The 12,664-nt window shown below is 40.2% G+C and overlaps 1 protein-coding gene across 2 annotated transcripts in view; it reads right to left on the reverse strand.

Moving 5' to 3' along the window:
- The window catches only part of MOXD1 (monooxygenase DBH like 1), a 79,028-nt gene that overhangs the window by 49,871 nt on the left and 16,493 nt on the right, over nt 1-12,664 (reverse strand). Inside the window, exons 2-4 of one of the 2 annotated variants that reach the window (XM_066605568.1) lie at nt 9,582-9,728; nt 6,628-6,791; nt 5,737-5,824 (exon numbers count right to left, since the gene is read on the reverse strand). In XM_066605568.1, the coding sequence (XP_066461665.1) occupies nt 5,737-5,824; nt 6,628-6,791; nt 9,582-9,728 (399 nt within the window). Of the gene's footprint in view, nt 1-5,736; nt 5,825-6,623; nt 6,792-9,581; nt 9,729-12,664 lie in introns of both variants that reach the window. The other variant, XM_066605569.1, reaches the window with a different exon arrangement.

Genomic DNA, 12,664 nt, shown 5'->3' on the forward strand with positions numbered 1-12,664 from the left:
ACAAATGAGCAAACACTCATTCCTCAGCTGATTCCCTCATTTATGCAAGCATACAAATGCTAGCTGATTGCTAGTACTTCTCATGTGAACAGGAAGATGTACAACTGTTCTCTGGGGACAAACTATTGCATTAGCCGATTCTCTACTTGTGTAAAAAAAAATGAAACAAGTGCCAGTCGACGTGCATAAGGAATGGGGCTTGTTACATCTGAAGGGTTGATGGACTATGTGTAAATGAGGATCTAAACCAGTGATGGCGAACCTTTTAGAGACCGAGTGCTCAAACTACAAACCAAAACCCACTTATTTATCGCAAAGTGCCAACATGTCAGGCCGCAGGGCTTATCACGACGTATGATTTTACCCCCATCGTTCTAAAAGGACAGGGCCGCTTCAAAATAGACAGCGTGCAGATTTTGACTGCTTTTTGGATGCGGAAATGCTGCAGAAGGTCCTCAGTGGAAATTTATGTGGCAAATTGTGCAGCATTTCCGCATCCAAAAAGCTGTCAAAATCTGCACCTGGTCTATTTTGAAACAGCCCTGCCCATTTCTGCCACATGTAAACATATCCCAGCGGTAATAGTGACCCCCCCAGCAGCCCCAGCAGTAATGGTGACCCCCCAGCAGCCCCAGTGATAATAGTGACCCCCCCAGCAGCCCAAGCGATAATAGTGACCCCCACCCCACAGCGGCTCCAGCGGTAATAGTGACCCCCCAGACGGTAATAGTGCCCCCCCCTCCAGCAGCCCCAGTGATAATAGTGACACCACCCCGGTATAATAGTGACACCCCACAGCGGCCGCAGTGCAGTAGTAACACCCCACAGCGGCCCCCAGTGCAGTAGTGACACCCCACAGCGGCCCCCAGTGCAGTAGTGACACCCCACATCAGCCCCCTCCCCCGAGACCCACATACTTACCCCCTCCTCTTCCTCCTCCTCCTACAAGCTCAGCTTCTCTTCTGCTCGGCGATGATCCTGGAACACACTGTGATGTCAGTGTGCTGCCGGACTCCTCCTCCCCCTAAGCATATATTTATATTCCACAACACTTCTGCTCAATTCAACCCAAACAACCAATCACTGTGAATCAGCCAACCTAAACAACCAATCACTGTGAATCAGCCAACCCAAACAACCAATCAGGTTGTGAATCGAGCAGAAGTGTTGTGGAATATAGATATATGCTCTCGCAGAACCTAAGAGGAGACGTCGGGGGAGGGGGAGGAGGATCCTGACCGCACACTGACATCACAGTGTGCGCCGGGATTGGCGTTGCTAGCAGCACAGCTGAGTGAACGCTGCCAGGGGAGCCACGGCCCCTGCCGGTGTTCACTAGTGGTGAGCGGCCGATGGCGGCGCGTGCCAGTAGGGAGGGCTCTGTGTGCCGCCTCTGGCACACGTGCCATTGGTTCGCCACCACTGATCTAAACTCTGTGAATAAAGCAGTATTTCTATACATGCATGATGTATTATTTTAGCTATCCCTTTATATTCCCCTGCTAGCTCTATAAGCTTTTATATACGTGTAGCTCCCCTTATTCATCTGCAGATGCGCAGTTGGGACTTGTGATTTTGCTCTGTGTGATGTGGATTATTACGCATGCGCAGATCGTCAATATGGGAGTCGCTTTGATATAATTGAGAATGATATTGTTTATATGAGATTTCCGTGCATGCGCAGCTGACTGAAAACCAATGGCGTTTTGGACTCGGTAGTCACGTCAATTTAATCCCGCTTGATGTTAGATTCCTGCGCATGCGCTGCATTAATAAAATGGAGGGTGACTGTGTCTGTACTTGAGTCACCTGGTAGCTATGTCTCGCGATGTGTGGAATTCCTGCGCACGCGTAATTGGAGGGCGGCGATGTCTGGGATTTGGCAGCCGCGTCATCATGTTCTCGCGCGATGTTAGATTCTCGCGTATACGCGGTTCGCTATTAAGGACGTCTATGGCCTGGTAGTTACACCATTATGATCTCGCGAGATGTAAGATCTCTGCGCATGCGCTGTTCGCTATTGAGGACACCGCATTGATGTAATGGAGAGTGAGGTCACGGTAGGACTGAACCAATGGTATGTTCGTTTACATGTTTGTATACAGCTGTTTGTTTGATTTTATTGTTGCTGCTATATATGGGAGGTGTAGTGAGTGTCTCATTATGCTTGACAAAGATCTTTTGTATAAGATTGAAACGTTGCAGCTTTTACAATGGAGGAAGAATAAAGGATATATTTTATTACATCCTTGCATGCTGCCACGAACTTTTCTTTCTGGGATTATTTGGATTTTCTTTATCCAAATTCCCTTTCTTGTGGCATGCATAGTAAATCCAGTCGCGCTTTATGGAAGCTTAAAAAGAGTGGTGCTTGTACCTATACTTCTGACTGATCTAAACTGTAAAACCAAGTAAAATGTAAAGTCCATGCCGCTGAGGAAAGAAAATACGTTTTGTATAAAAATCTAAGCAGTTGATGTATGAAAACCTAGCTAAAATAAGTAGGGCCAAAAATTATTCACCAATGCTGTGAAAGACTGATAATAAATTAGGAGAAACATGTGGTTGACACGGGATTTGGATAAATAATATAAAAACTGTCTTATACACTTATTTGGGTCCCCTTTCTCTAATATTTTTCTTTAAGTTTTAGAAACCATTCACTGTGACAAATATGCAATAATAAATGACATCTGGAAGATAGAAAATAATTCTCGTATATCAATATAAAACACAAATTATAATGATAGGAAGATGGAAAGTAATGTTTGGATGCATCAAATTATTCCATTATGTTCATAGATATGTAGTGACACATGGTCTTTTATCTGCTGCCTTGCATTTGATGCAATTAGCTCAGAATAAATGAGCCAGTCAATGACATAGGATAAAAGCATACATTGTTTCCTGTCAACTATTGACCTTTTTTAGGTGCTGAAGGTCAAATGCTGTCTCTTGTACCAATAATTCTCTGAGACTGTGGCCTATTTGTCTTGTGAAATACTGATACATTCTTTACTAATACTCAGTATCTCCCTAGGATACTACATATTTCCGGTTTTACCATTGCTTTGCATAGCCAGACAATGACACAACATTAATTGTACATTAGAGCTAGGAATAAATTGGGAAGTCCAGACCAGTGATGGGCCTCAAATATGGCCATTATCTTCATCAAAGAGCCATACATCCCATTCGGACAGTAGCGGCTTAAACAAACACATATATGACTTTTATAATTCTTTTATAATTCAATTTTTTTACATTATTTTTTTAATAGAGGGTAACATAGAAGCACAGGTATGTAAATTGAATAGTGTGCACTGAGTCCAGGTAATCAATGGAACACAGAGTTAAATCAAATGTAGTTTTTATAGAGGACATCTCTGGACAGTACAATTTTTATATTACAGTTAAGTACTCGGGTTGCATAATGAAAAGATAAGGAAGAGGGAGATGAAGAGGGTTAAGAAGTGACTGTAATGGTCTAACATTAATACATATACTTAGGTGGAGTAGTATGGACTGTCGATCCAAATCTCCCAGGTACTGTAGAGTGTTGTCATATAGCCAACATTCTTTTTGTATATGCAAGTATTATTGACTGGAGATTTTACTTCATTAACATGCAGTTGTTCTGATATTTAAGTTGAAAGTAGAAGGTGGGATACCAACACCATTCTATATCTCAAAGGCAAAGTATCTAGTTTATTGAAAAGTAGAGCTAGGCTTGCTTACAGCATTAGTATTATTTGATGATATTATGTATGATGGAGTTGGTTTCTTAACATAGTGGTTGAATAAGGCTCTAGTACCATAAAATATGGAGTAGGATTCTTGTTTCGTCGCAGTTTCTCTGCAAGTTGCTGGACATGTTTCAAAGATCTGATGTAGTTGGCTTGGTGTGTAATATCATCTCAAATTTTGACCATTGCCTCTTGATGATTAGAACACTGAAATGATTATATATAAATGTGAATGAGGCATGCCATTTGGTTAGGGAGATACATTGTCATAGGTTTATTTTCCCACTTAAGTCTTTCAGCATGGGGAAATAGTGAGATGGGGGAGTTTTAGAGGTCAAGCCATTGTAGAAGGCAGAGATACTTTTACTTTTAGGAATAGCTTGATCCAAGTAGAATAAGATGTGTTTATATTAATGTCTTTGAGGTTTGTCTGCCATAAAAAGTATGGATTTTCAAGAATTCAAAGAAGCCTTGATGGAGAATATGGTATTTTTGTATAAGGTAAGGTAAAGTTCCTTCTGGATTCAGTAAGTCATAAAATGAAGTTATTCCATTTTCTCTCCCGATGCTTAGGCTAGGTTCAGTGTGCCTTCACACTGGCATGAGATCTTTTCAATGGGTTCATGCACATTAGTGATGTTTTCCTGCATGGCACTGTACCACAATGCTGTGAAGAAAACAAATCACAGTGTGTCCTATCTAGCTGCGAAATCTCACATCACAGCCCCATTGTTTTCAACAGACTCGATGGCAGCAGCTCCGGCCCCATTGAAAGCAATGAGCGAACTCTGTGATCCTCTGCTGTGGCCGTGACAGCCACTGCAGGCAATTTTCTTAATCTCTGCTGTGATGCAAGACTGTTTTCACATAAAAATGCCTCCCATCCACGGAGCTTTCACATGGTATGAAGCGCGATAAGGGGGCAATATTCAGGGCCCCATATTGTGCTCGTAGGAATATTTTCTTTTAGTAAATGAAGAAGCACTTGATTGATAGTAAATTTTGTGTTTCCCCTAAGTTATGTTGTTATGGCAAAAAAAGTATGCTTTTTATTTGGGGTTTCCAAATCATGTATTCTGGCCATGGTTTTGTGTATCTGTGCATTACAATCTATTTTTAATTTTATTACCAAGTTTGATAAACTCACCTCATAAATGCTTTATGTGCATTCCATAAAGTGAATGTATTAATCTCAGGAGCAACGTTAATTTTGAAATATTTTTTTATGGCAATTTTAATTGTTTTGGCATGATCAGCATGTGCTATAATAAAAGCACTTGCTCACAGGGTAAAGTTATTTTTTAGAAACTTTTCATATATATATGGAGAATTATAGGGAGATTGGAGCATGGTCTGACTATTAAATGGTTCTAATTTTCGATGCTGACAATGCTTATTAAGAATTTTTAATTAAATTCAAAGTTTTGTAGAGTAAAAGATCTGCTGATAGAATAGGAAGTGGAATATAAATTGGGTAAATTAAACTCTATTGGACCTATGCCTGTTACAATCTGTACAGAGCTGTTTCTTGCTCCGTACACACCTTTAGCGTCCAGGACAACAGCTGATCATCTGGAGTCTGAAGCAATGACCCCCTGCTGATCAACTATAGATAACATATCCTGAGGATTGGCCATCAATAATTTAGGGGTGGACACCCCTTAAATGGTTTAGTTCTAAAGACGTATAGGCTAACTCATAAGAAATAGTATTATTCACAGTTACACATTAAGAAAACAAAATAAATAAGAAAGATATATCTATGTCAAGATATAATTAGGTCTTATTAACAGGAGAAAAAGAATGGATGACTGAAATTCTATAAATTTTATACATCAGAAGATTTATAATATCCTGCTTTTTAGGATCCAATTCCTGTTTTAAAAAACTTTTAAAGAAGAAAGTGAAAAACTAAATAGAAATTTATTCAGTTACACTGTGTGAACAAATCGCAATAGTAAAAATGTACAGGAAGAAGCCAATACAGTACCTTAATAATGTGATGCTTCTTGGTCAGTATTGGCATCTTAAACATCTGGCACCAGTATGTTGTGTCTTTATCTGGAATAGGAACCTGTCTTAAAAATATAGATAGCTTCAAATTTGTTTCCTTTACAAGTTACAAGGCTGTCAGAGAAAGTATGAAAACATTTTTTTTTGTACAGATACAATTTGGTGAAATTTGAAAAAAAAATTAGCAGCAAAAACATGAAGTAGATCCTAAAGAGAGAAAAAGTAGTAATGGAAGACTTCTACTTCTCTGTTCCAATCTGGTTTTCACCTGGGTGAAAAAGCATCAAAAATTGCTTTTTGTGAGGAGTTGTATTTCTCCTTATTAAACTACAACCAGAAACAATTTTCACAGAATCATCCTAGATCTTGCTTTAGAAAAACCCCAAAGCAAATAAAAAAAAACCCTGCATCAAAAGTATCAGTGTGACCTGGCCTTATGAATAAAGTCTGAGTTGCATGGAGGCATTGTACCTTCTCATGCCTTTCTGTTCATACCGTGGCACATGAAACCTTCTTTCTGTAGCATTCTATATGAATCAGACAGAAAAAAAAGAATGCTATGATTTATCAGACACCTAACTCTGGAACTATTCTCCCCTGGAAGCACATGGATTGCTTTTAGCTTGCCAAGACTTCATAGTATGAAAAGGATGGAGTTACCGAGACTCCATGTGGCTCTGCAGATGCTCTGTGAATTCTACCATGTGCATATAGCATTAAGTGAATCTAACACCCTAATAAATCTGTAAGTAGAGGCATTTTTAAAAGAGCAATAACATTAGCTAATAAAAACCAAAAAGGGAGATCATTGTCGAAGTAAGGAATTATGTAAAATATATTATTGGATTGTTCACTAAAACTTACGTACTGATTTGTGAAATTGAAAGATGGAGTTTCATCAGGAATATCATTTTTAATTTCTGGATTTAACAATCGCAAACTCTTCTGACCACGATTTAATCCATGGTAAACTGGACCAGTACCTTCAATGTCATTAGCATGGTATGCCCAAATTACTCGTACTGTGCTTTCCTGTAACAGCAGAAATGTGAAATTAATTTTCTAATTCACTTTACAAATATGGCACTTTGGGCGACATTTAAGCTAAAAATCTGTTGTAGAACAGTCACAAATTTTGGTGCAAACCCCGCTTGGGCAAAACCTTTTCAACTTTTCTGGTTTCTGTGCTGGGCTTGCCAATTTCTACTCAGTTCCATTGAAGAAAATGCACAAAACGTGACAGGGAGTGTTCTTATGTGACAATATAAAGTGAAGGAGCACCAAGCACTGCATGCTTTTCATTCTAAAGATTGGTGGGGGGTTCCGATAATTAGACCTCCACCAATCAGGGATGGTATAACGTAATGTATGGCATTAGAATATGCCTCAACTACTGAGATTTCTTTAGTCATGCCCCTCTGATGCACTTAAGGTCAGGCTCATACAAGTGTTTGTAAAAACGCCACGTTTTAAAAGATGACGTTTTACCGCATTTTAGAACACCATTTTTAAACGCTTTCAACAGCGTTTTTAACACACCCTATCATTATAATAGGTGATGTGGTGGTTAAAAAGCGCTGCAACGCACTAAAATAAAACATACAGTGTTCGATTTAGTGCATGTTAGAAACACTGCGTTAAAATGCTCGTCTGAGAAGCCCCATTGACATCAATGGAGGCTCAGCTCAACGTTTTTAGCGGGAGTGTTTCAAACCCTCGCTAAACACTGTAAAAGATGCCTGTGTGAGTGGCCGAAAAATAACAACTAAAAATCTGCAATATGTCAATCTCACAACTAGATAAAATGCTAGTTGACTTAAAGTGCCACTGCCTCCCTTCCACCTTCAAATTTGAAATAATTTTTCGTATTTGTCAAAATGGGAGCAGAAGTAGACAGAACTGATGATGGTCACCGTACCCGCTTTTTGCTTCAAATGTACTGTACAGCTTCCCTAATTTACTTTTCTACCCTAGTGTTGATGCCATGTGTGATTCTGTGCAAGAGGGTATTAGCACTAATAGTGCCTATGGCACCATAAACTCTAAATATGGCCCTGAATACAGTAACCCAGGATTAGTACAAGATAAGTACCCAACTTTTTATATTGATTAATTGTATGTAGCACACTAAGGTATTAAACAATAAAAAACATTAAAAACCCTAGCATCACTTTATGCCCTCTGGTGTCAACTGTAAGTGTTGCCTGAAATATCTCTGTATATAGATAGTGCAGCATAGGAGAAGAACAGACACAGCAGAGCTCACAAGGTGTGGCAGCAGTCCACCACAGTCCATATAAGAAACAATGTCCAAAAGATACTTCACTACTCAATGCTGTGATGTAACTTCAGAGTATAAGTCAATACTGACAGAAGTAATCCTCCAATCTCCTGTGAAGATGAGGATGATGAATAGAAGTGTATTCACACTGCACAGTATTGCATCCACCCTCTGTGTGGGATTTGATGAAATAAAGCACCCAAATATCTCCACTTGTACTGACACTGCAAGAGATCTATGCCACAAAAATTGCTCAGTCCATTTTTGTTAAAGGTAGACTTTTGTTCTACCTTTACTAAAAACAGGTTGCAACATTTTTGTGGCATTGATGTCCTGTAGTTAGAGATGAGCGAACGTGTTCGGCTCCGCCCCTTTTCGCCCGGACACCGAACTTCGCGAGGAATTCCGTGTTCGGGCGAAAAAAGTTCGGGGGTCGCCGTGGCAGCGCGGGGGGTTGCGGCGGGGAGTGGGGGGGAGAGGAAGAGAGAGAGGGCTCCCCCCTGTTCCCCGCTGCTGCCGCCCGCGCCACCGCGCCACCGCGCCTCTCCCCGCCCCCCGGCGCCCCCCGAATACTTACGCGCGAACACGGAAGTCCTCGGAAAAGCCGGTGTTCGGGTGCGTAAGTGTTCGTTAAGAACACGTTCGCTCATCTCTACCTGTAGTGTCAGTACAAGTGGAGACATTTGGGTGCTTTATTTCATTAAGGTATTGTTCCATCTTCCTTATTTGCATATCACCCAGAGGCGCATGAATGGTCTTATAAGTCTCCTCACTCACCTTCTTGATGCTCTCCCTAAGGAGAGATGTTACCCCTCCTGACCCACGTCATAGGCCTCTCACTAACCAAGCCAGGATCCTACTACACACTGATGAGGGGCAAACACCCCGAAACAGCTGTCTGTGTATGGATTCTGGCTCGGTTTCCAATTCCCATTCATTGTTGAAAAGACCTCTATAAAGAGTCAAGCATTGATTTGAAGGAATGCTGTCATCCAATAGGTGACGTTGCAGAGGTATTGTTCCATCTTTCTTATTTGCATATTACCTAGAGGAATATGCATGGCTTTATAAGTCTCCTCACTCACCTTCTAGGTACTCTCCCTAAGGAGAGACGTTACCCTTCCTGACCCATGTCATAGGCCTCTCACTAGCCAAGCCAGTATATTACTGCACACTGATGAGGAGCAAAAAACCCCGAAACAGCTGTCTGTGTATGGATTCTGGCTTGGTTTTTAATTCCCAATCATTGCTCTACAGACCTGTACAATGGGTCAAGCATTGATTTGAAGGAATGCTGCTATCCAATTGGTGGCGCTGCAGAGGTATCGTTCCATTTTCCTTATTTGCTTATTTCATCAACTCCCACACAGAGGTTGGATGCAGAACTGTACAGTTTGGACCGGCTTCCATTCATCTTTCTCCAAGTAATCCAAGGATTACTTCTATCAGTGGCAGCTTATACTGTGACATTATATCGCAGAATTGAGCAATGAAGTATCTTTTGGACAATGAAGTTATAGTTTGGTGTTGACATAACTTACCGTTATATTTTTATCATGTGGGTCACATGTTTGGAGAGGTCTGCTAAATTTAAGTATCGTATGTGTTTCATTTTCCATTGCATATTCAAGCTTATAGTTTTGTTGAGGGTCTCTGTGAAGGCCTCTGGTCTCATCGGTAAAGTAATCCTATTCCAAAAAAAACCAGGTAAATATATTGATACAAAAAAAATTATTTCCTGACTATATAGTGCCAATGTATTCCATAGCACTGTACAGATCTTATCATCATTCACATCAATCAATATTGCTATAAGGGCTGACAATCTAATTTCAGAAGCACACACGGACCAATTTCAGAGGAAACCAATGACACCAATCAATGTGTTTTTGGAGTACTGGAGAAAAACGTGAAAATATGAGAACCAGCATAAACTATTATATGGTTAGCTATAAATTACACAAACTGCACAGATATACACAACACTTTCATTTTTATCATGTGACTAATTTTCTTTTAAGGGATTATACGCTTATATTAGCTTATTTATTATACAATTAAAAGCCATGCAAATTTCTAATATATTGTATGTTTCAAATCCTCTCCATTTTCGAGAACTCTGCTTGTTTAAATCCTGTTCACATTATCTTCATGAGGGCTTCTTCACATGAGGATGATTTTGACCCATTATGTGGCCGTGATAATCATGGCCACATAACAGGACGAAACAAAGCCATTGATTTGAATGGTTTCGTTTTCAATAGCGGTATTTTTGTCCATTAATAGTGCGCCTAAAAAAAGATAGGACTTGCCCTGTCTTTCCGCACGTAGTTAATACTACACTCTCGCTTGTGTAACTACAGTGTAAGAAGGGAATTGATAAATAAATCCATGGCATGCCTGTTTATTTGCAAAGTGTTAACATGCAGCATCCCAAAGTAATCAATTAGCTTACCATTCTTCCATAAAGTAATCTACTATAATATTGCAGGACATGGACTGATAAGGCATGTGAAAACACGTTTGGCAGCTAGCTTGTAATAATCAAACAACTGAGATAACAAATGGCATTATAATAAGTCATCTGTCATCAGCTATGTGATATCTGTCCAAACCATGTTCAGCTTAGAAGTAATTTGCAAATAGATCAGTTTGTAACACGAAGAAAGACATAAGTTCATCCAAAGTAATATCCTGCAATGTTGATTCCGAGGAAGGCAAAACCCCCTATGAAGTAAAAGCCAATTTTATTCATCTTAAGCAAAAAAAAGTCATTCCAGACCCCAAATCAGATAGAGTAAAGATTTTTGTACTATAGGTCACCAGAATCCTAGGGTGTTGCTCCATGTGTCCAACCACATCAGAAACACCACATCAGCCATGCGTTATTGGCTACATGAGAATCAGAAGGGGAAACCCCAGAGCTCGTCCTACCACTAAACACAAAATTCTCAAGCTTTACCCCACCCCTTTAAAAACTGTAATTTCATTGGAGCACTAGAGGTAGACCCAAGCTATGGATTCCACAAGTATATGTCAACATATCCATAAGAACCCTAACTTTATACTTCTGGGTTCAAATGAAAAATATGTAACATGGCCCACCAATTATTATGTGTCATTTTTACTACTGGTTTTCTCAAACGCCATGGTCCCAGTGTGGCTATAACCTCTACAACTCCTATGGTTATGCAATTGATACTCATATATTATTTGAGACCATAATAAACCTTTTTAAAGGACACACAGGATGGAAATACCAGTAGCCATTCTCAACTAGCCAGAGAACTGTAAGAGGTTGTTATAGAGTTTCCTTTGAAGAATTGTTAAAGATGTAGTGAACAACAGTAGTCTTTACTTCTTCACAACAAGGCATAGAAAGCTTGACAATTGTAAACACATAGAGTATCACCGTAAGCTTGATGGCTGCAGAACCATCAGCTGTTTGCTAGGTCATTGTCACAGTGCATACAGCAAAAAACGGATAACTCCGTACATTGTTCAGTGGCCCATCATGGTATTGTAGGCACAGCTACCATTAAAGTGAAGGGTAAAATAAGTAAGATATTAAGTAGAATGAGGTTGTGTGCCTAGTGCTATTTAGGATGACCCTGGTATAGGTGGGACCATTATTTTGAATAAACATAACTCATATCAGCAGGATTTGTTTTAGTTTTGCCCTAAGTATCAAATGCTATTAATTGTTTCTGGACAGTAAGCCCTGTTTTAAAACTGTATGCATTGTGGCTCGGCCTCTATCTGTTCTGCATCTACTGTGCCAGATGTCAGTGTGCTATCAGAAAGGGTGTTCAGCTGGAGGTGTCCACCTGTCCACAAGCAATGTGGAATGCCTGACGTTTAATAAAAAGGACCCAGGCAAGGTGTTCTCCTGACTTCTACACCCCACGGCAAAGTCCACTGATTAGTTAGCAATGCATACTGGCAATTTTTAATCACATATGACTGAGCCTAGATTTATATCAAAAACCACACTGTGCCCTCAAAGTGCAGCTGCTATCTTTCTCCTGCTTCCGCCATGTTTCCTCCTCCTACTCTCTCCCAAATTAAAAATATGTCAATATGGAAATATGGAGCTACAGCTTTCATGTTTCTATGAAAAGCACACTCTGGCCTCAAGGTGCTGTTGTTGTTGGTGTTAGTGGAACTGCTGCTGTTCTCTTTCTCCTCCTTCCTCTGTGTTTTTTCCTCCTTCTCCCAAAATGAAAATTTTCTAAAGCAGAAGAAACAGTTGTACCTCTACAACTTTTCCTTGGAGAAGGCCCGTGCTTGGCTGTTCAGTTCACCAGGTAGAATTTGTCTTTTGCAAACTTTATAATATTGCTTTAAAAAAAAACAGCTCACCTGCTGCCTTCCTTGGTGCAATGTTTGGGAGACCTTATGTGGGCCTTCTTTTATTTTCAGCGTCACCCCAGTGCTATGATTGACCCCTACACCACCACACAATATTTTTTACTAATTTGTGGGAGGAGCAGAGTGTTTGCCAGATGTATGGCTGTATACCGATGCAATATGGGGAGGAGGATGGCTTTGGCTGCATCAGGGACCTTCTGGAGGGAAAATCAGGGGCCCACTAAATTTATGGTAATTTTTGGGAAATCATCCC

This window comes from Eleutherodactylus coqui, chromosome 1, assembly GCF_035609145.1.
Source record: "Eleutherodactylus coqui strain aEleCoq1 chromosome 1, aEleCoq1.hap1, whole genome shotgun sequence".
Classification (NCBI taxonomy): Eukaryota; Metazoa; Chordata; class Amphibia; order Anura; family Eleutherodactylidae; genus Eleutherodactylus; species Eleutherodactylus coqui.